Genomic DNA, 24,625 nt, shown 5'->3' on the forward strand with positions numbered 1-24,625 from the left:
CAAATGGTGTTGTTGAGTGTTGAAATGGTATATGGAAGTGATCCAACCATTCACAACAAGTCTTAGGGTCAAGGATCTCAATTTCACAAATTTGTTATTTTACTCTCATATGCCTCTATGGCATTTTTAGTTTCTTTTTATTTTCTTTGGAAACAACTTGAATTAGATTTGATAATTAATAGGTAAGGTGTGTGAAGGTTTTCCAAACCTCTAAACAAAGTGGAAAGGTCTAGGGTAAGGATTTATAATTATAGCCATAGGCACATATGCCTTTTTCTTATTTAATTTCCTTTTATTTTATTTTAACTAGGATGATGAAAAGAGGGGTGAGGTTTAGGGTTTAAGATTATTTCAAAACTACTATTACAAGCAAACATGGCAATAGCACAAGAATTAAGCAAGATCACTATGTATCATACTTAATTTAATAAAAGTTTTTGTTGGTTCCAAAATTTGGAACTAGGGAAATTCATTTGTTTTGTTTTGAATTTTTGGGATGTTACATTAACATGAATCGGTGGAAGTATATACATGTACTATTGAGCACAATTGCCTTTTTGCCCTCCTTAATTCCTAGGGGTCCTTTGATTCAAAGGATTTGCGGAGGATTTAGTCCCTCTGCGAATATTTCTACGTTGGTTATTTGATTCACATGATTGGAGTCCTTAGGAATTTGTCCTCAGAGCCTCTTTGATTCGCATGATTTAAAAAAATCATGCACATGAAACGCAGGATTGCAATTTCATGCCCATTCCAATCCTACAAGATTTTATCTGTGCCAAAATTTGTTTGATTGTACCATATGAAAATCAAATGATTTTTTGCAACGAGGTTTGAGTAGATCTTAGTTTTCTTTATGGGATGTAGCACAAAAGATTCCTACGAACAAAATCTTGTATGATTCAATTCTACAAATCAAACAACCACCATAGAAAAAATATAAAGGATTCAGATCCTCCAAAATACCTATATGAATCTTGTGAATCAAAGAGGCCCCAAGGATTCACTAACAGTCTCTTTTGGAAGAAAATTTCCTTCGAGCACAACTCCATTTCAGATGCCTTTTTATTCAAAATGCACGACAAAAAAACAATATCACGTCTTTCAGAATTAATAGATGATTTTATATCTCACTAATCACTTATAGATGCTAAACTACCTCATGTGCAATTCTTGTATTAAATGCTCATAAGTTATTTCGAGTGGATTTATAGCAAATCTCATGTACAAATTTTGCACTGACGCGATAAAAATAGATATACCCTTGAAATAGTCACCAAGGTATTTTGAGAAATTCTTTTGTGCTCACATGACCTAAGTCCAAGATAACGCTACACACCATGAAATCAGTGAATCTTTTTTCCCGGGGATATGAAGTTGGTGAATATATTTTTGGCGAACGGTCTAACTACAATCTTTTGGCTATACGAATATAGTGATGACATTATATACTTCTATAGTATGAGCCTAAATGTTTTCCTTCTCATGTGTGCTATAATAATTTGTATATCATTTTGAATACTCTCGGTTTTAAAAATATATTAGCATATTTTGTCGTTCCATAGTCATTTTGTACACACAAAACACACACTATTAGGTTCGATTCAAATTAAATATTGTACACAAAAAATACGGCTAAGAGTGGATCTTCACAGTGAAAGTACGACTTGAAATTTAAAACACATGCAGTACACTAAGTAGGTGTGATTGCTTTGGTCTTGTTCAAAAAAAGTATCATATCGAAAATTAGAAACTTTTTCTTCTAATAGAGTTGACAAAGGCCTTGCCGTTCTTGAAAATAAAAATACAAGAGGGTGGGTTGGATGGAATCCTGGAAATGCACAAGGTATGACATTTGCCTCTCTACTATGCGCGCAGCATGACCGTTTCATTTCATTTTTTTACCTACGCAAAAGTAAGTAAGCAATGACACTTAACTTTTCCTAGATGGATACTCAAGTGTTAATTGCCCTCGGTTGAACCTCATTTGAGATCCGCGACAACGTGAGCACAGATAGATCTCCTAGACCACGTCACATGGTCTTGATTAATATGAACCCTAATCTCCAATTAAGAAGCAAAACCACCCCTGTAACGGAGGGTATTTCCGCCAAATGTCAAACGCATCTCGGTCTCGGGCCAATATAAAGTCACCTCCTCGAAGCTCCTAAAGTTTAGCCACAACATTCGCAAAGTCGCAAAAAGATCCCTGAGAAATAACAAAATAGCAGTAGCATCTACCAGCATCCACATCGTCTGCCACCTCTTACGTCTCCACCCCCTCTGAAGCAGCGCTATCTACGTATCGGTCCCTGGTCTGACCGTCCGGCCGCCGGGAGGAGCTCGCCGGCGAAATCCCGTTCCCCTGCCCCCCATCGGCGGTGGCATGGGGTTCTCTCTGTACCCCATGAAGACGTCCACGCGCATGCTCTGGAGCACCAGCTTCTTCCGCCATAAGCTCTCCACCTCCTTCTGAGCCAATCTCTCGCCTCGCCTCTCGGGTGGCGGAGGCCTCTGCGCACAGCTAGCCGGCGAAGTGCGTCTCCGTGCGTGCACGGGTTTCGTTTGAGATTGGGTTTTTCTTGGGTTGTTCTTGGAGAGGAGGAAGGGGAAGGGATGGATCCCGGGCGCGTCGTGTTCGACTCCGGCTTGGCCCGGCTGGCTGCCCCTGGCAGCGGCGGCAGCGGCCCGCAGATGCTGCTCTTCGGAGGTAGCGGTGGTACCAGCGGCGGCGGTTTCTTCCGAGGTGAATTGACTGTCCATTTGACCGGAGCTGGATCTGTACTCTCTCTGTTAGCTGCACGTCTATCTCAAGCTAAGATCTTCGATTCCGCAGGCATGGCCGGCATGGAGGACGGGCGGGTGATCAACAACAAGCGCCCCTTCTTCACGACGCACGAGGAGCTCCTGGAGGAGGAGTACTACGACGAGCAGGCGCAGGAGAAGAAGCGCCGCCTCACGACGGACCAGGTGCAGATGCTGGAGAGGAGCTTCGAGGAGGAGAACAAGCTTGAGCCGGAGCGCAAGACCGAGCTGGCAAAGCGACTGGGGATGGCGCCACGGCAGGTGGCGGTCTGGTTCCAGAACAGACGCGCGCGCTGGAAGAACAAGCAGCTCGAGCAGGACTTTGACCGCCTCAAGGCCGCGTACGAAGCTCTCGCCGCCGACCACCACGGTGTCCTCTCCGACAACGACCGCCTCCGGGCTCAGGTAACCTAATAATTCCTGAATCAAATTTAGTTTGTTCGTAATAGTAGTTACCGCTTATTAGCGTATATGATTTATCTGTATCGCTGGTTAGTTAGCTAAAGAAGGGAGAATTAGAGATCACACAGAGGTCATTGGGAATCTGGAAAATTTCCGGCATTCTAAACACAAGGGCTTAGTCAATTTGAGGAGCGTAACATGCATACAAATTTGGCATCATTTTTTTTGGAGACCCTCTCTTGTTCTGTAAAGCCAATTTTAGTTTTAACTATAACACAGTCATCCTAAGAGCAATAGCTGACCTAATGAACATGGCTAATATCTTCACTCAACATGGACATGGTCAAGGTGCTTGGTCTTTCTTAGACGTGATTTGGTTCTAACATGTCGGGTGTAGGAGGTATCCAGGCAGGAACTACAGCTTGGACTGGTATAACACAAGCACACAATCCCAATTAGCAGGTTGATTGATTGATAGCAAAAGAATCAATCATCTTCATCTATACAATTTGTTATGTAAACATAACATTTATTCACGAGATGGTGATAACATAATCTGCATTGTTTTAAATTTTATCCTCCAAACATGTTAGTATCTTCAGCCCCTGATTCATAGTTGATATATCCTGATGTATGAGTTTCTTGAGAAAGATTACTCGCACACTCAAGCCAGTGCTTAAATTAATATAGTGAGACATCTACGGCAAGATGTGCATATGTGTTTTAAGAAAGAATACAACCATATCGCCAAGTGTAGATGTAAGAATCATCTCCACTAATGCAAGCTCATGTTTGTATGTATGAAGTATGTAATACTCACAAGTTAAGCACGTTGTCCTATATGGCTGGGGAAATAGCCTTTTTAAGCAAATGCGAAAACAAGTTAATTCTGGCAATTCAAAATGTTGTAAAGTAATGGTGTGAACATGTATTTACAAGAGCTGCTACTATGTATGTTATTCTATACCAAAGTACACCATTATAAAGCCATGCACCAAATATAAATATTTCTTGTGCGCAGTAATGGCCAAAGTTGTAAAAATTTAAATGTCTAAATTCTAAATCATCTATTTGGAATGGGGCTAGTTTAATCTAGAGCATCAGATTATCTTCATAAGAGAGAGGGAAAACACACACAACAAACCTCCCAAAATACATGAATTCATTCATATATAATACTGCCTCCGTCCATAAAAGGATGTCTTAGATTTGTCTAAAGTTGGATGTATGTAGACAACTATTTAGTGTATAGATAGATCCAAATTTTAGGAAAATCTAAGACCTTCTTTTACGGACGGAGGGAGTAGTACATAACAAATAGGGGAAATAACCAAATACATTAGTACATTTTCTCGCATAATAGCAGTAATTTGTGCATCAGCTACGAACTGCAATAGGAATGTGAAGAAAATGGTCCACTGGGTAGTAGTCGATTTGATGGTTTGATGCCGCTTGGACCATTCGATATGTATCCATGTGAGTATTATACACTAGCAGTTCAAGAAGTCGGCTTGCAAGTAAAACTCATACCACTAACTTAATGCACAGTTTTAACTAAGGAAATAGTGAAAGTTCCGTATGTGTACCAAAAAATTACATTATAGAAAATGCGGATTCAGCTAGGGGATATTATTTTTCCACATGCTCTGATGTATTCGGTATTCTACATTTACGCTCAACATCACACTTGTTAGCTAGTAATACAGTACTAGTAATGAGTAATATCTATGCATAGGTTCACACTACCTAGGTGTAATGTAGCTAATTAAGATTATGGCTGATTTTTCTCCTATTTTAAGGGGAGTTCCTTGCAGATACCAACCATTAAGTTTCTGCTAAGTTCCTCATCTTCCTGGTAGATCTAGCTAGCTTTCAAGTGCATGTGCTTTGGTTATGCCTCAAGTACATAGTGTCACATGTTGTGCCACAGATGTACACACGGCACATGCGCCAGAGCATGCATGTACCAACCAGTGGTTGGTAGATTGGATCACATCACAATGTCACTCATGTTGGTTATATAATCGACCACTACAAGGACCGTGCATCTGTTCAATGATTTGTGTTGTCACATTAGGTTCAGAACCGTTGCATTGATACTAGCTGCAACGGGTTACTGTGACTATTTTTTGACCCAGGATAAGAAATCACAAAACAGCAATTATTTTGTGGTATTATAGCTGCGATGGGTGTAGTATTGCAACATGTGTGTGTTGCCATGACAATGACAATAATGTGCGTTGTCACAGGTGATCTCGCTGACCGACAAGCTGGAAGGCAAGGTGACAATGCCATCAGCAATTGCTGCTGCCGCACAAGAGGTTGACCAGCCAGACGAGCACACATCGGGCCTTATGGTGACCCGGCAGCATAAAGGGGACATCTTCAATGGTGGCACCAACGATGGTAGCAGCCCTGTGGTGATCGACGTTGCTGAGGGCACCAACCATAGCGGTGAGTCGGGCTACTTTGCTGGGGACTATGATAACAACGTCTGCACCGGGCAGTACGGTGGTGGTGCTCTGTCCTCAGAGGAGGAGGACGGCGGTGCGGTCAGCGACGAAGGGTGCAGTTTCCACCTCCCGGACGCCATGTTGGCCGCTGGACTAGCCCACCAAGCCGCTGAGGAGGAGGAGCATCTGGGCAGCTGGAACTCCTGGTTCTGGAACGAGTGATAGATGATGGATGATTCCATGCATCGAGTGTCGAGGTCAAGATATCCTGCTCCATCCTTTCGGCACCCTATAAAATTGCTGTTGTTCATTATAGCGTTATTATATGGTCAAGTGTTTTGTGTTATGTCTATGTTACTCTTTTCTTAATGTATGTTCTTGAGTGTGTTATATGTTGTTAATATGGTCTCGAGATGATGCCGAAATATTGGAATAAGTGCATGTGTTAAAACAACTGTGCGCACATCAACAAACTTATTGTTTTACTTACAGAGCTTTTATGTTGTTTAAATATATAGATCATTCTGTCGCCTATCTGAATTATGTGATCATCTCCATTGGTTCGACGCCTTAATAGCGCTCTTACAATTTGTTGACATATATCAGGTCAAGTGTTGGCTAGATCTGCTGTCCAACAAAAGTGCATGGCAGCACGCTGCCTAGACTGATTGCGGTAGATGGCATCATGCGTGTAATATACAATCCGCAAGTTCCACAAAACTTCGGTATCTTATCGAACTTGATCAGGTAGAACTCGCGTTGTTCTCCTCTTACTATAGTGACGAATCGAGCTAGCACCTTTCGAACATCCAGCTTCACACGGACCCAAACAAAGTTATTGACCGCATGTATCTCAGTTTCTACCTCCAGAGATTGGTGATCAAAGTTGTGTCTAACCAATCGGTAGTTTATGGATCTGGACCCAGACTGCGATCAACCCTGGAGCAGCCATCCCATTGCAGGGTTCGAAAGTGACACTTGATGCTTTCCTTGGGCACCTCTACTTCCTCTTCAAAGACAAGGTAATCTATTTCATCCTAATCAATGCCAATATGTTGCAGTAGATCGTCCAAGGCTTCTGGGTCTTTCTGCCTAAACCTTCCTCAAAGTTTGCCGAGCTTGAGTCAGATTGCGCTGCCATGGTGTATCTCGTTCTAGAGCAAAAACCCTAGAACCTAGGGCCTCAGAACGTTACACGAGTTCTGCTAAAACAGGAACCGAGACAGAGAAAGGTTCTCTGCCGGGAGAACGAAGAACTCCACCCCAGAAAGGAGGATTCCGGTGGTGGAGGAGTAAAACCCTAATCGCCAGCCAGTGGCCTGTCTGCCTTAGGTCTCCTACAAGTGGTTCTCAACTTAGATTTACTAATCTTAACTCAGAAGATATTTTACATATGGAAGATATACGGTAATTTTTGTCAAGTCTCAGCAAAAAAGATCATTTTGTCCCTAGCTTGTACTAATAAGAATTCACACGGAATTCTGGCAGTATGTCGATGTTCATCTGATGAAAGGAAAGTCAAGAGCTAAAATCAATTTATGTTTAGAGCATATCTGATTCTAGACGGACGGCAATTTTGACATATTGTGAAACAAATTGACGTTGAGGGATAAATCAAGAATTCTCTCTCAGAACTCATCAAAGTCGCTATATGTATCCATAATGCAGGGGAAAAGGGTAATAGAGCTTCCTTCTCCTAGAAAACATCTCATCAAAGTCATCTCGCTTAATGAAAACTATACATATGACGCAGCGAAAAATCCAGCAGTAAACACCTTCAGATATACAGTTTTCGGTTGGCCAGTTTTTAGTCCGATAGTTACAGCATCTTATACAAATCATTTTTGGCACGGAGGAAAGACATCAGTTCGGTTGGATGTATCGAGTAGTAAGTAATAACTGTAAGGTAAACACAGCTTACCACCACATAGATCTTGAACCACACAGATGAAAAGAGAGTTAGGTACAAGAAAATGCCTGTCAAGCTGACTATTGCGAAAAAGTTAGCAATGCATCTTAATGTGGATATATCTCCTTCACCTCCTTCATCAGGGAAGTGACCTCGGACGGAAAAATCTGACAGAAGTTCGTCCTTTTGCCTGAACCGTTCTACAATCCAATCAGCTACTTCATCTTCTGATGTAGGGATATTCTTGAGCTCAACAGTCCTGATGTGGATGTGGACTTCCGAAGGATCGATGCCATATACATTGTCCAGAAAATCGGGTTGTCGATGCTTATATGCCATTGTGACGTCGTAAACTGCATGAACCAGCATACCCAGACTTCAAAACTCAAGAGTAAAAAAGCACTATTTTTAGCAATGTTGCACTCGGTATATTTTTGTGTGGAAAAAGCACAAGGCAGTTCTAAATTGGGGTTTTCAGGTATTTTTTTAATGTAATTGTGTTCAGACTTCAGAGTTTCAGGAATTTAAAACCATACCGTTCTAGGTCCATATTATACTACAGTTACTCGGAATGCTACCACATGTATGCTTGTCCACCAATTTATTTGAATCACAATCTTACAACATCATTAATATATATATTTTTTCTTTGAAACTCACGCAACCTTTCATTTATCATATGATATTTTTACATCATTCAGAAATGACAGGAGCAAAAGTTTAGGGGGATCGTCCAGACAGACACTGTTGGACCCCTGAGTTGCATGACACGCATGTCTGGAGTGCAAGATGTACCCCTTGTTAAATAAATCAGATATATAATATACCATTAAAGTAGAAAAGAGGATATAACTAATATTCTTCATACTCATCTAAAAAATCATAAATTTTACTGGTTTTAAGAATGTCTACTCTGTAACAAGAACAAGTCCTGACACGCAAGGACTGGTCACTGTAGATTCAGACTTACTGGTTCAGATAGAATGCTGGTAATGAAATAAACAAGAGAAACTTTTGCAGATAACTTAAAAATATTAAACACTTCGTTGATAGCAGAGAAATAAATATAGTGGGGTGTAGGGTTGGTTACCTGCATCTAAGGAGCTTCTGAGCTCTTCCAAACAAATAATGAACCCCTTTGTTTTCGGAAGAAGGACATTCTCTAGTACAGGCAGACCATGCTCGACTGCATATTCTTGACTCTTGATGCATTTTTGCTGACTAAGAAAGAAGCACCAATAAGAAACAAAGTATAAGAAATATAAAAATAATGCACGGTTAAATCATGGCACACGCAATAGAATGACGGAGCAACTTTTTTCTCGAACACACGCTTTTGCGTGTGTCTTTGTATATTAGAAGAAGGCAAGAAAGCGGGTAGAGTACAGCACATAGCAAAGCTACAAAAAGGAGAAAAGAAAGCAGAGAAAAAAGATGCAAAAAGGCAACTATACAAGGCTAACATTTGTTAACCTTTCCAGGCAACTACAAACAAAGAAGAAAGAAAAAATTACAGGTGCAATTCAATACGGCTGTCTAGTTTGCCCATCAATAGAATTAAAAAAATGCAAAAAAGGAACAAACATATGAAATAATATTACAATCAAGCATGATGGTTACATGAAAGACAAAAAATCTTACGTATAATCCGTGCCTTCTGGAAAAACTGCCAACCATAGAGGATCCCTGGGGTCCCTAAATTTTGATAATCTGTTCTGTATAATTCTTTCATCAATCTCCCATTTTCGTTCTACTGGGATAAACTCAAAAAGATGAAATGCCCAGCTAAGAACAGGTAGTTTCATCAAGCTGCTCTTTAGGATATACTTGATATATCCCAGTTGGCCTTTCCTCAATGCAAGATTCCACAAGTACATCCAGTCAACCTCGGTTCTGTGGTTGGCGAATAACAATACACGCTTTGCTGGAGGCACATTTTCACCAGAAAAAACTACTTTGGTCTTGTTTATTTTCTCAAACAAAAATGGCCACAATGATAACCACATTCCAAATAGAAAAGAAGTTGTCTTTCGGCTGTAATGCACGCTGAACAACCGTACAAGGAAGGTAATTACAGGAGCTATGTAAACTATCAGCAGGAATGCTGTTGACAGTATGGTTCCCACACACGCTATGCCACGGAATCGTCTCATGGTAGTCAACGGACGGTGCTTTGGTCCATTGTTAGGTGAACCTACGAACTGCAATTGCTTTGGCTTTCCATTGACATGCTGATGTTGGGAACCACTTGAATCATTCATGTTCTAGGACACTAAACTTGATCCTTGAACACTATTCAAGATTCAACGCAGGGTTAAAAATCAGCACTGCTCAGACTATCTAAACACCATGTTGCATAGGAGCAACAAGAACTGCAAAAACAAAACAACATAATTGATCAAAATATGGGGAAACTGATGCTATTTAAGAAATGAGATAGACTTTAGCTAGAGGAATTAAGAGGTGACGATGATTCGATTCATTTGGAGGGAGATGGTAGCAGTGACGGTCATGGATATAACAAAATTATCAGATTTTGATCTTCACTATTAGTAGAAGCTCAAAAAGGGGTACTGATCTCGGAATAACTGATGCATTTTGAAAACAATCTGCAAAATCTGCAAAACTCTCTCATACTGAGTAGGAGACAGTATGAGAGAGTTTGACACAAGATTATTTGAAAAGGGAGAAGGGAATGATTGCAGCTTCCATCAGTTTGTTTTTTAGATGAGTGGATAATGCAGTCACCGTTTTTGAGCCATAGGGTGTACCGTGAACGGAGACGGGGAGACTAATATCGGGGCTATGGCTTTGTAGTTCACATACCTGCACCTTGACACTTGGGTGGCTACTATTCGAATTCCTCATCTTAACAAGGTGAAAATTGAAAGGGAAACAATGTTTGAAGCGTCCTTCTTGATTTGTGAAAGAAATAGGAGTGTGTGTGTGAGCAGGTAGGATCCTTAATTTCTTCCTTGTACTGGTTGGTATACCAGAAACACCAAACGATAACATTAACGGTTTTGCTATTTCTCGGCCGATATTTCTGAAGATTGATATTTGTGCAAGTGCAAAGTTAAGTGAAGGTGAAGATCAAAATTGGATATCTATAAATATGGACCGAGAAAAAACTATTTCTAAGTCGACTAAAAAATAGTCACCCCACCCCAGAGAATTTAAATCCCTGGAGTCTATATCAAGTGCCAACCCAAAAAAAGAAAACATTGTGGTATATTAGTAGTACATCATGGCAAACATTGTGGTCGTGCACCTTTCGGCCAATCTGCAAAAGTAATACCTAACGACTGATCTCACCTAACTAATATCTGGTACAAATATTATTATGAAGAACTGTTTTCTTGCTGCAAAGCGATCAACAACGCAATTACCAAATGATTTTTTTACCAAAACGAGGAAAGATATTTCGGTAAATAGAAACTGATCAAGATCAGACCTGGTGCATATTAAACAGCAATAAAAATTCAAACAGTTGAGAGAGTCAACACTAATTCTCGGGAGAAAATACTTGGACGTGATGAGTCGGCGCATAAACTGGGTCAATACGGCAGAAGAGGCCGGGCACTAACCTTTACGTGAAGATCGAACAGGGATCCGCGCCGGCCGGACCTGCGCGCGGCGACGACTGAGGGGAGACGGATCGGTAGTTGGACTGAGAGGGGCAAGGTGAAGCAGAGGCCGGGTTGAGGTGGCCGGCTGGTTGCGGCGAGGGTGGAGCGTGGGATGGGAAGGCAAGAGGAGCGGAAGGAGTGGATGAAAGGGGAGGAGGGCCGGCGGCCAGGCACTCCGGTGAGACGATGGATGGAGTGGAGAGCCCGCGCAAGGAAGAGGTGGAGAGGAAGAGAAGCAGTCAAACCCAGGGACCAGGTTGGCAGCCTTGCTTGTCCAGCCTGCCCCACTGTGGGTATGTTTCTTCTCAACACCCCACCTCTGATGCGACGTTTGGCACGATCAAACTAGACCGGCCGCAGATGTTCTTTGACGTCGGACCTAGCAGGGGCGGCCGCCTTTGGCAGAGAGCTGCGTAGAATAATATTTTCTTTTTTATTATACTAGAAAAATTGTCCGTGCGTTGCTACGGAAGAGAAAATCTGATGCCACGAAGATACACAAAGTAATTTACCGGTCACCATAGACAAGTATCCAAATTTGCATTTAAATAATATTGTAATGTACAAATGCATAAAAAGTAGACAAAATCTTCTATACTCAGATTCACCTAACACTAATAGCACCGACTAAATACATGGTTCGGTCTAGCACAACAACATATAACAACCAAATCAATATTTATTGCCTCAACCGAGCAAATCTAGCGTCGTGTACTTCCGCACACCTCAGACGTGGAATTTGCTTCTGGTATACACGAAAGAGTTAACATGCATATCCTGATTTATCAGAAGAACTTCATCACTTCATCCCTTGCATCAGCACGATAGATTAAATAGGTTTTCCCTTTGAGGAAAATAAGCTTGTTCTTTGCAGTAGATGCAATGATGGTGTTGTGCATACGTGAGTTTCTTTGTAATGAATAATAAAAAATAGGGATTTCTATTTTCGTGCCCTCGGTTCTTTAGTTGTGCTCAGTTTTCCCCAGCTCCTTAGTTTTTCCTCAGTTTTCCACAAGTCCTTGTTTGAAACCCGCAGAAGCAGCTCCGACGGCAGGAATCCGTTAAGTTAACCGTTCCGTGCTGACGAGTGGGGTCGTGTTGTTTGTGGGGTCGCGTCGTGTTTGAGTTGCGCGCCGGACTAAGATGCGTGCTTGGGTTTGAGTTGCGCGAGTATTCCTGCGCGTGTCCTTCACCTCGTGCAGTCCATGCACAATCATCGTCATCCCAACAGAGCTCGGAACACGATCATCGCCATCCCAACAGGCCAACACGTACCGTAATTATCTTCCTTCGTCCTGTAACCCATCGCATCATTGATGAATCTGCTGGTCACCCTGTTTGATCTGGCTGACCTTCAAGGTGCCTCGCGCGAAGCGGTCAGGGGATTGATGGACCTGAGCTAGGCAGGTACTCCTCAATCTTACGTGTCTGCTAGATTTCTGAGCGTTGAAGGCCAACTTTTCGTCGCCGAGCCGTGCGAATCCTAGGTCGCCGCCGCAGAACGGAAGTTCCCGTGAACGCGTCCGTCGGGTGTCTTGTCTGCCTGTTGTTTTGCGCCGTCCGTAGGAAGGAGTTCTCCTGCACTCGGCGTACGGTCAAGCTGGATGTTAACCAGCAGCAGGTCGTGGCACAGCTCGGCGCCGTAGTATGCTTCCCACCGCGCAGGCTGGCGTTCTGATCTGTCAATCCGGGACCCCTGTTGCTGACAAAAAGCTCAATTTCGAGCTTCGGTGACGACACTGACGAGCAAAGTGTCGTGAAGTAGATTTCGAGCATCAGCAGCTAGCGATCCGACATCCTCCCTGATGAAAGCACAGTCGTGCTCTCGGCGGCTGGGCCACCGTCGAGGGCTTCCTAAACATGGTGGATGCAGTCAACGCCATCAAGTCGCCAGAAGGCCGTCATCACGGCGGCGACGCGGTGCAGCGTCGACCTCTCGTGCACGCTTTGTAGAGGAGGATACCCGTTAATCCGGGACTTCTGTGGCTTAAAGATCGGTTTGGATCTTCGGTGGCGAGCGGTTTTTTGTTCGGTTTCTGGAGGAATCAGCGTGGAGGAGACGCCCCATATATCTGCTGATTTGGCAAGAAATTCTGTTCGAGTTCGTACGGAACTCTTTCTGGCCGGCGAGAGACTTGGGGTGTGTTTGGTTTGGGGATGGGGTGGAACGGAATGGAACCGTTCCGCACCCAGAGTCCGTTCCTGCGTTCGGTTGCAAACTGGAATGGAATGAAGTGGTTCCTCCAAATGGAATATTCCTCCTAGATCCAGAATGAAGTGGTTCCTCCGATTCGGCCGGACGAGGTGGAATGGGTGACTGTCACACGCTGATTAATTAAGTTTAGCAATAATTAACCAAGTTTAGCAATAATTAATCAAGTTTAGCATTACTTAATAAAGTTTAGCAAATAATTAATCAAGTTTAGAATAATTAATCGGGTGACTGTCTCACCCATTACATTCCATTCTCATCCCATTCCAAAACCGAACACAGGGATGGAACCGTTTCGTGACAAAAAAAATTCCAAACCGAACACAGGGATGGAACGGTTCCGTGTCAGTGGAATGGAATGGTTCCATTCTATTCCACCCCATCCAAAAAACGAACACACCCTTGGTGAGGCACGGGCGGAACGGAAACAGCGACGTATGTACGTACTGTGAGACAAATACGGTGGCCGAACCGTTTTTTCTTTTGATTTGCCGGTGGCAACTGTTGTAATTTAATTGAAAATCAGGGGCAACAACAGACGAACGAACAAGAAGCCTTATTTTTTTATTATTAGGTATAGATTCTCTCTTATGATCTGCAGATTGTATAATAATGTTGTCTTACTAATACTCGTTTCAATTTAGAAACAATCCATATAAATTTAGTCAAAATTAAATATTTGTAAGTTTGATCAAGTTTATAGTTCCGAGTATGAATGTGAACGTATGTAAATCGGAATCCCCTCCCTGGCAATCGATCGCTGGAGCGATCACTTTCCTTGGCGCGGCAGCGCTCGCGCCATGCGTGAAATCAATTCCCTTTTTGTCTTGTAGTGTTTAATTATGTTCACATGTAGCTTTGTGTTCACACTAACAGCTCACGTTCCCACTTGCAAGTTGCATATAGCCAAAAGCGTTCACACTACATGCATGCATAAAGTACCTCATGGGTTTGCATTTAATGAGCCAACTTTTCAGCACGAGGCTAGCTCTCACAAGTTGATGCATTCATGCACAGAGCATCTCGCTCTTTTTTCAGCACGACGCATACTTTCAATTCTCTTTATTTGCAATTCCCTTTTCACAATTCTCTTTTTTTGCAATTCCCGTTATATTGTTATTTCGTACGGTAATTCATATTTAATGGGGTCCTTTTGCAATTCCCTTTTTCGGGCCAGTGGTATTTAAGGGGGAAAATAACGGGTGGGAAGATCCACTTACAACTCAAATGAACTACCACTTGCTACTCAAATTAAGTACTGTTTTAAATTGTAAGCTAACAAAAGTTGCTAAAAAAATTCTAAATGAAATTTAGTTTTTAGGGTTGCTAGGTATTTATATTTACCGTTGATAAATAACGGGGCACCGGGTTGATAACTTGTAAACAAAAAAAGAGTCGCTACATATTTTAAATTAAATTAAATTTTTAGGGTTGATATTTATTAATATTTATCATTGATAAATTGCGGCCCACCGGGTTGATAGCTTGTAAACTAAAAGAGAGTCGCTAAAATATTCTAAATGAAATAATTTTTAGGGTTATTATTTATTTTATTTTTACAGTTGATAAATAACGAGGCACCAGGTTGATAGCTTGTAAAATAAAAAATATTCGCTAAAATATTCTAAATGAAATACTTTTTAGGGTTGGTAGTTATTTATAATTACCATTAATAAATAACGGTGCACCGGGTTGATAACTTGTAAACTAAAAAGAGTCGCCAAAATATTCGAAATGAAGCTAGATTTTTAGGATTGGTAGTTATTTATATTTACTGTTGATAAATAACAGGACACCGGGTTGATAGCTTCTAAACTAAAAAAATCGCTAAAACGTTTAAAATAAAATTAACTTTGGGGTCAATAATTTTATACATTTACCGTTGATCACTCAAGTACGGAGGGGTTGATTATTCAAACAGAGAGGATTGATAACTTTTAGCCCGAAAAAAAGTTTCTCGAAACATATCAACATGGGTGCTAGTTTTGAAGATCTCGTCGTGACGGATTTATTGGTGAAAGCGAATCTTAATTTGGAGTTATCGTTTGAAAGTTAAAACGTTTTGAATTTTCAAATTTGGAAAAGATTCCGCTGACATCAGCAGATTCGTCTATTTGTGCATGCATGCAGAACTTTTTCTCAACAGCCTGCACCAGGTTGATAATTTTATACATTCACCGTTGATCACTCAAGTACGGAGGGGTTGATTATTCAGATAGAGAGGGTTGATAACTTTTAGCCCGAAAAAAAGTTTCTCGAAACATATCAACATGGGTGCTAGTTTTGAAGATCTCGTCGAGACGGATTTATTGATGAAAGCGAATCTTAATTTAGAGTTGTCGTTTGAAAGTTAAAATGTTTTGAATTTACAAATTTGGAAAAGATTCCGCTGACATCAGCAGATTCGTCTATTTATGCATGCATGCAGAACTTTTTCTCAATAGCATGCACCAGGTTGATAATTTTATACATTCACCGTTGATCACTCAAGTACGGAGGGGTTGATTATTCAGATAGAGAGGGTTGATAACTTTTAGCCCGAAAAAAGTTTCTCGAAACATATCAACATGGGTGCTAGTTTTGAAGATCTCGTTGAGACGGATTTATTGGTGAAAGCGAATCTTAATTTAGATTTGTCGTTTGAAAGTTAAAACGTTTTGAATTTACAAATTTGGAAAAGATTCCACTGACATCAGCAAATTCGGCTATTTGTGCATGCATACAGAACTTTCCCTCAATAGCCTGCACCAGGTTGATAATTTTATACATTCACCGTTGATCACTCAAGTACGGAGGGGTTGATTATTCAGATAGAGAGGGTTGATAACTTTTAGCCCGAATTTTTTTTCTCGAAACATATCAACATGGGTGCTAGTTTTGAAGATCTCGTCGAGAAGGATTTATTGGTGAAAACAGATCTTAAATCGGAGTTGTCGTTTGTGAGATAAAACATTTTGAATTTTCAAATTTAGAAAAGATTCCGCTGACATCAGTGAATCTGTCATCTAGCACTTTGATGTCTACGGGAGCTTCTATTCTTGTAGACAGTGTTGGGCCTCCAAGAGCAGAGGTTTGTAGAACAGCAGCAAGTTTCCCTTAAGTGGATCACCCAAGGTTTATCGATCTCAGGGAGGAAGAGATCAAAGATATCCCTCTCAAGCAACCCTGCAACCACAAAGCAAGAAGTCTCTTGTGTCCCCAACACACCTAATAGGTGCACTAGTTCGGCGAAGAGATAGTGAAATACAGGTGGTATGAATAAGTATGAGCAGTAGCAACGGCACCAGAAAAGTGCTTTGCTGTCCAGGACTGGCGTGTGATTGATGGTGGTAATATTGCGGGAAGTACAGATGCAGTAAAACAGTAAACAAGCAGCAATAGCAATATTTAGGAACAAGGCCTAGGGATCATACTTTCACTAGTGGACACTCTCAACATTGATCACATAACAGAATAAATAAATAGATGCTAGACTTTACACTCTCTTGTTGGATGATGAACACCACTAATTGCGTAGGGCTACAAGAACCCTCAATGCCGGAGTTAACAAGCTCCACAATATTCAATGTTCATATTTAAATAACCTTAGAGTGCACGAAAGATCAACACAACTAAACCAAGTACTAACATAGCATGCACACTGTGACCATCACACTATGAAAGGAGGAATAGATCACATCAATACCATCATAGTAATAGTTAACTTCATAATCTACAAGAGATCACAATCATAGCATAAACCAAGTACTTCATGATGCACACACTGTCAACATTACATCATGGAGGAGGAATAGACTACTTTAATAACATCACTAGAGTAGCACATAGATGAATTGTGATACAAAACTCGTATGAATCTCAATCATGTAAGGTAGCTCATGAGATCATTGTATTGAAGTACATAGGAGAGAGATTAACCACGTAGCTACCGGTACAGCCCCGAGCCTCGATGGAGAACTACTCCCTCCTCATGGGAGACAGCAACGTTGATGAAGATGGCGGTGGAGATGGCAGAGGTGTCGATGGAGAAGCCTTCCGGGGGCACTTCCCCGTCCCGGCGGCGTGCCGGAACAGAGACTCATGTCCCCCAGATCTTGGCTTCGCGATGGCGGCGGCTCTGGAAGGTTTCTCGTACCGTGGCTTTTTCGTCGAACTGGGTCGAGGATTTAGGTCAGGGACGACTAAATAGGCGAAGAGGCGGAGTCGGAGGGGCCACAGGGGGCCCACACACTAGGGGGGCGCGCCCCCCCTTGGCCGCGCCGCCCTGTGGGGTGGGGCCCCCCTGGCTCCCCTCTGGCCCTTCTTCGGTGCTCTGGAAGCTTCCGGGAATTCTAAGATCTTCGGTGTTGATTTCGTCCGATTCCGAGAATATTTCCTTACTAGGATTTCTGAAACCAAAAACAGCAGAAAATAGCAACTGGCCCTTCGGCATCTCGTCAATAGGTTAGTTCCGGAAAACGCATAAAAACGACATAAAGTATGCATAAAACATGTAGATATCATCAATAATGTGGCATGGAACATAAGAAATTATCGATACGTCGGAGACGTATCAGCATCCCCAAGCTTAGTTCCTGCTCGTCCCGAGTAGGTAAACGATAACAAAGATAATTTCTGGAGTGACATGCCATCATAACCTTGGTCATACTATTGTAAGCACATGTAATGAATGCAGCGATCGAAACAATGGTAAATGACATGAGTAAACAAATGAATCATATAGCAAAGACTTTTCATGAATAGTACTTTCAAGACAAGCATCAATAAGTCTTGCATAAGAGTTAACTCATAAAGCAATAATTCAAAGTAAAGGTATTGAAACAACACAAAAGAAGATTAAGTTTCAGCGGTTGCTTTCAACTTATAACATGTATATCTCATGGATAGTTGTCAATGTAAAGTAATATAACAAGTGCAATATGCAAGTATGTAGGAATCAATGCACAGTTCACACAAGTGTTTGCTTCTTGAGGTGGAGAGAAATAGGTGAACTGACTCAACATAAAAGTAAAAGAAAGGCCCTTCACAGAGGGAAGCATTGATTGCTATATTTGTGCTAGAGCTTTGATTTTGTAAACAAGAAACAATTTTGTCAACGGTAGTAATAAAGCATATGTGTTATGTAAATTATATCCTACAAGTTGCAAGCCTCATGCATAGTATACTAATAGTGCCCGCACCTTGTCCTAATTAGTTCGGATTACCTGGATTATCATTGCAATGCACATGTTTTAACCAAGTGTCACAAAGGGGTACCTCTATGCCGCCTGTACAAAGGTCTAAGGAGAAAGCTCACATCGGATTTCTCGCTATTGATTATTCTCAACTTAGACATCCATACCGGGACAACATAGACAACAGATAATGGACTCCTCTTATATGCATAAGCATGTAGCAACAATTAATTTTCTCATATGAGATTGAGGATATTTGTCCAAAACTGGAACTTCCACCATGAATCATGGCTTTAGTTAGCGGCCCAATGTTCTTCTCTAACATTATGTATGCTCTAACCATTCTAGCGGTAAATCTCCCTTACTTCAGACAAGACGGACATGCATAGCAACTCACATGATATTCAACAAAGAGTAGTTGATGGCGTCCCCAGAAACATGGTTATCGCACAACAAGCAACTTAATAAGAGATAAAGCGCATAAGTACATATTCAATACCACAATAGTTTTTAGGCTATTTGTCCCATGAGCTATATATTGTAAAGGTAGAGGATAGAAATTTAAAGGTAGCACTCAAGAAATTTACTTTGGAATGGCGGAAAAATACCATGTAGTAGGTAGGTATGGTGGACACAAATGGCATAGTAGTTGGCTCAAGGATTTGGATGCATGAGAAGTATTCCCTCTCGATACAAGGCTTAGGCTAGCAAGGTTATTTGAAACAAACACAAGGATGAACCGGTGCAGCAAGACTCACATAAAAGACATATTGTAAATATTATAAGACTCTACACCGTCTTCCTTGTTGTTCAAACTCAATACTAGAAATTATCTAGACCTTAGAGAGACCAATTATGCAAACCAAATTTTAGCAAGCTCTATGTATTTCTTCATTAATAGGTGCAAAGTATATGATGCAAGAGCTTAAACATGAGCACAACAATTGCCAAGTATCACATTATCCAAGACATTCTACCAATTACCACATGTAGCATTTCTCGTTTCCAACCATATAACAATTTAACGAAGCAGTTTCAACCTTCGCCATGAAAATTAAAAACTAAGAACACATGTGTTCATATGAACCAGCGGAGCGTGTCTATCTCCCACACAAGCATTTATTCAAACAAAAATAAAAACAAAAACATACAGACGCTCCAAGTAAAGTACATAAGATGTGACCGAATAAAAATATAGTTTCAAGAGAAGGAACCTGATACTTTGTCGATGAAGAAGGGGATGCCTTGGGCATCCCCAAGCTTAAATGCTTGAGTCTTCTTGAAATATGCAGGGATGAACCACCGGGGCATCCCCAAGCTTAGAGCTTTCACTCTTCTTGATCATATTGTATCATCCTCCTCTCTTGACCCTTGAAAACTTCCTCCACACCAAACTCAAAACAACTCATTGGAGGGTTAGTGCATAATCAAAAATTCACATGTTCAGAGGTGACACATTCATTCTTAACACTTCTGGACATTGCCCAAAGCTACGGGAAGTCAATGGAACAAACAAATCCATCCAACATAGCAAAAGAAGCAATGCGAAATAAAAGGCAGAATCTGTCAAAACAGAACAGTCCGTAAAGACGAATTTTAAAGAGGCACCAGACTTGCTCAAATGAAAATTCTCAAATTGAATGAAAGTTGCGTACATATCTGAGGATCACTCACGTAAATTGGCATAATTTTCTGAGTTACCTACAGAGAATTAGGCCCAGATTCGTGACAGCAAGAAATCTGTTTCTGCGCAGTAATCCAAATCTAGTATGAACCTTACTATCAAAGACTTTACTTGGCACAACAATGCAACAAAACTAAGATAAGGAGAGGTTGCTACAGTAGTAACAACTTCCAAGATACAAATATAAAACTAAAGTACTGTAGCAAAATAAACACATGGGTTATCTCCCAAGAAGTTCTTTCTTTGTAGCCATTAAGATGGGTTCAGCAGTTTTAATGATGCACTCGCAAGAAATAGTATTTGAAGCAAAAGAGAGCATCAAGAAGCAAATTTAAAACACATTTAAGTCTAACATGCTTCCTATGCATAGGAATCTTGTAAATAAACAAGTTCATGAAGAGCAAAGTGACAAGCATAGGAAGATAAAACAAGTGTAGCTTCAAGAATTTCAGCACATAGAGAGGTGTTTTAGTAACATGAAAATTTCTACAACCATATTTTCCTCTCTCATAATAACTTTCAGTAGCATCATGAGCAAACTCAACAATATAACTATCACATAAAGCATTCTTATCATGAGTCTCATGCATAAAATTATTACTCTCCACATAAGCATAATCAATTTTATTAGTTGTAGTGGGAGCAAATTCAACAAAGTAGCTATCATTAAATATAAGAGGCATATTGTAATCATAATCAAATTTATCCTCCATAACAGGTGGTACCAAAAGGCTACTATCATTATAATCATCATAAATAGGAGGCAAAGTATCATCAAAGAAAATTTCCTCCTCAATGCCCGGGGGACTAAAAAGATCATGCTCATCAAAACCAGCTTCCCCAAGCTTAGAATTTTCCATATCATTAGCAACAATGGTGTTCAATGTGTTCATGCTAATATGTTCCATGGGTTTTTTAATTTTCGGATCAAACCATCCATGTATTAAATCAGGAAATAGAATAAGAAGCTCATTGTTGTCCATTATGCCTTACTAGTGTAAACAAGAAACAAAAAGATGCAATTGCAGGATCTAAAGGAAATAGCTTCGAGCACAAACACAATGGCGCCAGAAAAGTACAGTTACCTGGAACCGGAGTATGAGTGCCTTTTACCTTTCCTCCCCGGCAACGGCGCCAGAAAAGTGCTTGATGTCTACGGGAGCTTCTATTCTTGTAGACAGTGTTGGGCCTCCAAGAGCAGAGGTTTGTAGAACAACAGCAAGTTTCCCTTAAGTGGATCACCCAAGGTTTATCGATCTCAGGGAGGAAGAGGTCAAAGATATCCCTCTCAAGCAACCCTGCAACCACAAAGCAAGAAGTCTCTTGTGTCCCCAACACACCTAATAGGTGCACTAGTTCGGCGAAGAGATAGTGAAATACAGGTGATATGAATAAGTATGAGCAGTAGCAACGGCACCAGAAAAGTGCTTTGCTATCCAGGACTGGCGTGTGATTGATGGTGGTAATATTGCGGGAAGTACAGATGCAGTAAAACTGTAAACAAGCAGCAATAGCAGTATTTAGGAACAAGGCCTAGGGATCATACTTTCACTAGTGGACACTCTCAACATTGATCACATAACAGAATAAATAAATAGATGCTAGACTTTACACTCTCTTGTTGGATGATGAACACCACTAATTGCGTAGGGCTACAAGAACCCTCAATGCCGGAGTTAACAAGCTCCACAATATTCAATGTTCATATTTAAATAACCTTAGAGTGCACGACAGATCAACACAACTAAACCAAGTACTAACATAGCATGCACACTGTGACCATCACACTATGAAAGGAGGAATAGATCACATCAATACCATCATAGTAATAGTTAACTTCATAATCTACAAGAGATCACAATCATAGCATAAACCAAGTACTTCATGATGCACACACTGTCAACATTACATCATGGAGGAGGAATAGACTACTTTAATAACATCACTAGAGTAGCACATAGATGAATTGTGATACAAAACTCGTATGAATCTCAATCATGTAAGGCAGCTCATGAGATCATTGTATTGAAGTACATAGGAGAGAGATTAACCACATAGCTACCGGTACAGCCCCGAGCCTCGATGGAGAACTACTCCCTCCTCATGGGAGACAGCAGCGTTGATGAAGATGGCGGTGGAGATGGCAGCGGTGTCGATGGAGAAGCCTTCCGGGGGCACTTCCCCGTCCCGGCGGTGTGCCGGAACAGAGACTCCTGTCCCCCAGATCTTGGCTTCGCGATGGCGGCGGCTCTAGAAGGTTTCTCGTACCATGGCTTTTTCGTCGAACTGGGTCGAGGATTTAGGTCAGGGACGACTAAATAGGCGAAGAGGCGGAGTCGGAGGGGCCACAGGGGGCCCACACACTAGGGGGCGCCCCCCCCCCCCTTGGCCGCGCCGCCCTGTGGGGTGGGCCCCCCTGGCTCCCCTCTGGCCCTTCTTCGGTGCTCTGGAAGCTTCCGGGAATTCTAAGATCTTCGGTGTTGATTTCGTCCGATTCCGAGAATATTTCCTTACTAGGATTTCTGAAACCAAAAACAGCAGAAAACAGCAACTGGCCCTTCGGCATCTCGTCAATAGGTTAGTTCCGGAAAACGCATAAAAACGACATAAAGTATGCATAAAACATGTAGATATCATCAATAATGTGGCATGGAACATAAGAAATTATCGATACGTCGGAGACGTATCACACTTGCATGCAGAACTTTCCCTATATAGTATATTTCGTCAGAATTTTTTCCCAAAAAAGGAATATTTTCCACAAATAGTAATTTCGAATGTTACTAAAAATAGAAATTTCCGGTGGATGTGACCGCTCGAGCGATCGTGCGCTAGCTAGGGGAGCCCATGTAAATCTTGTATAGATGAACACATATCGTACCTACCGTGTCTTCCCTCAATGCAGAGCCCATGGCTGATATATCAAATATGCATAATATGGTATATCAGCCCTTTCCGATCCAATCTAAGCTTCCGCCGCCACCATGACGAGGCCACCTCTTCCGCCCTCAGCTCTGCAGCACTCTCCACCACCGTGGTTCCCGCTGCGTCACCGGCCTCCCTTGGCCTCCCTTGCCGTCAACGTCGCTAGCATCAAGACGCACGTTTCAGTCGTTCTCGACCTCCAGGCCTCCAACTACTCCAAGTGACGCATGCTGATGGGCGTTCTCCTCGGCAAGTACGACCTCAAAAGCCATGTCTCCGTCAACACCCCGACCGCCGACCGCACCGCCGAGTGGTCTCGCCTCGACTACGTCGTCCGTTCGTGGCTCTACGGCTCCATCTCAACGACATCCTCGACATCATCATGGCACCGCATACGAGGCCTACGCGCTCATCCACAACCTCTTCCTCGACAACCAGCTCACTCGCGCCGTCTACCTCGAGGCAAAATTCCGCGCCATCGTCCAAGGAGACCTCACCATCACCGCCTACTGCCACCGGCTACAGTCCCTCTCCGACGCTCTTCGCGACGTCGGCCAGGCGGTGTCTGACGCTGGTCCTCACCTGCCTTCGCGGGCTTAACCCCCTCTTCTTCAACATCATCACTCTTGTCACCATGCAGGTCCCTGCCCCGATGTTCTTGCATACGCGGTCTCTCCTGCTCCTTTGTGAGAACCAGCTCGCCCACCCCGCCCCGGAACCGCGTCCCCTGCCTCGTCCTAGATCGCCCTCTACGGGAACACTGTCGGGGCCGGCTCCTCATCTGGTGGCCCTTCCGGTGGAGGCGATGGAGGCGGCGGTCGCTGGTAGAAGAAGAAAAAGAACGGAGGCGGCGTTCCTGCCACGGACCCGTGTGGCAACTCCTCCACCTCACCAGGCCCGTGGATCTGCTTCAACCCTTACACGGGCCAGGCGCGGCAGATGCAACACACGTGGCGTCCGAGCGGTGGCCAGCTTCCTCCTCCTGGCGGACCAGGTCTTCTTGGGCCGCGGCCAGCTACAGCGCATCGCCCCTCCACCTGGGTTCCCCCGGGTGATGTCTACGTTCCCCCTCCTTTCCTGTAGACAGTGTTGGGCCTCCAAGAGCAGAGGTTTGTAGAACAGCAGCAAGTTTTCCCTTAAGTGGATCACCCAAGGTTTATCGAACTCAGGGAGGAAGAGGTCAAAGATATCCCTCTCATGCAACCCTGCAACCACAAAGCAAGAAGTCTCTTGTGTCCCCAACACACCTAATAGGTGCACTAGTTCGGCGAAGAGATAGTGAAATACAGGTGGTATGAATATATATGAGCAGTAGCAACGGTGCCAGAAAATAGCTTACTGGCGTGTAGTTGATGGTGGTAGTATTGCAGCAGTAGTAACACAGTAAAACAGTAAACAAGCAGTAGTAACGCAGCAGTATTTAGGAACAAGG

The 24,625-nt window shown here is 42.3% G+C and overlaps 2 protein-coding genes across 3 annotated transcripts; one reads left to right on the forward strand and one right to left on the reverse strand.

The window, feature by feature from the left end:
* Positions 1-2,148: 2,148 nt before the first annotated feature.
* Positions 2,149-6,149, forward strand: LOC127318652 (homeobox-leucine zipper protein HOX5). 2 transcript variants are annotated; one of them, XM_051349132.1, is made up of 3 exons: positions 2,149-2,746; positions 2,837-3,210; positions 5,457-6,149. In XM_051349132.1, exons 1-3 carry the CDS (start codon positions 2,617-2,619, stop codon positions 5,880-5,882), a joined length of 930 nt encoding a protein of 309 aa, XP_051205092.1. In that variant the 5' UTR covers positions 2,149-2,616; the 3' UTR covers positions 5,883-6,149. The 2 variants fall into 2 exon arrangements, with proteins under 2 accessions (XP_051205092.1, XP_051205091.1); XM_051349131.2 differs by having other exon boundaries at positions 2,159-3,210.
* A 1,269-nt stretch (positions 6,150-7,418) lies between these two features.
* LOC127318593 (probable 1-acyl-sn-glycerol-3-phosphate acyltransferase 5) lies at positions 7,419-11,295 on the reverse strand. The gene is made up of 4 exons (XM_051349077.2): positions 11,157-11,295; positions 9,211-9,941; positions 8,660-8,790; positions 7,419-7,922 (listed from the first exon to the last, which is right to left on the reverse strand). Exons 2-4 carry the CDS (start codon positions 9,828-9,830, stop codon positions 7,480-7,482), a joined length of 1,194 nt encoding a protein of 397 aa, XP_051205037.1. The 5' UTR covers positions 9,831-9,941; positions 11,157-11,295; the 3' UTR covers positions 7,419-7,479.
* Between the last annotated feature and the right edge of the window lie 13,330 nt (positions 11,296-24,625).

This window comes from Lolium perenne, chromosome 7 (genome assembly GCF_019359855.2).
Source record: "Lolium perenne isolate Kyuss_39 chromosome 7, Kyuss_2.0, whole genome shotgun sequence".
NCBI lineage: Eukaryota > Viridiplantae > Streptophyta > Magnoliopsida > Poales > Poaceae > Lolium > Lolium perenne.

Coding starts and splice junctions, on each gene's coding strand:
- LOC127318593 (XM_051349077.2), bottom strand. CDS start 9,830: ATGAATGATTCAAGTGGTTCCCAACATCAGCATGTCAATGGAAAGCCA. Junction 8,791..9,210: donor CCAGAAGGCACGGATTATAC/GTAAGATTTTTT, acceptor CTTCTTTCTTAG/TCAGCAAAAATGCATCAAGA. Junction 7,923..8,659: donor CAGAAGCTCCTTAGATGCAG/GTAACCAACCCT, acceptor TGGTTCATGCAG/TTTACGACGTCACAATGGCA.
- LOC127318652 (XM_051349131.2), top strand. CDS start 2,617: ATGGATCCCGGGCGCGTCGTGTTCGACTCCGGCTTGGCCCGGCTGGCT. Junction 3,211..5,456: donor ACGACCGCCTCCGGGCTCAG/GTAACCTAATAA, acceptor GCGTTGTCACAG/GTGATCTCGCTGACCGACAA.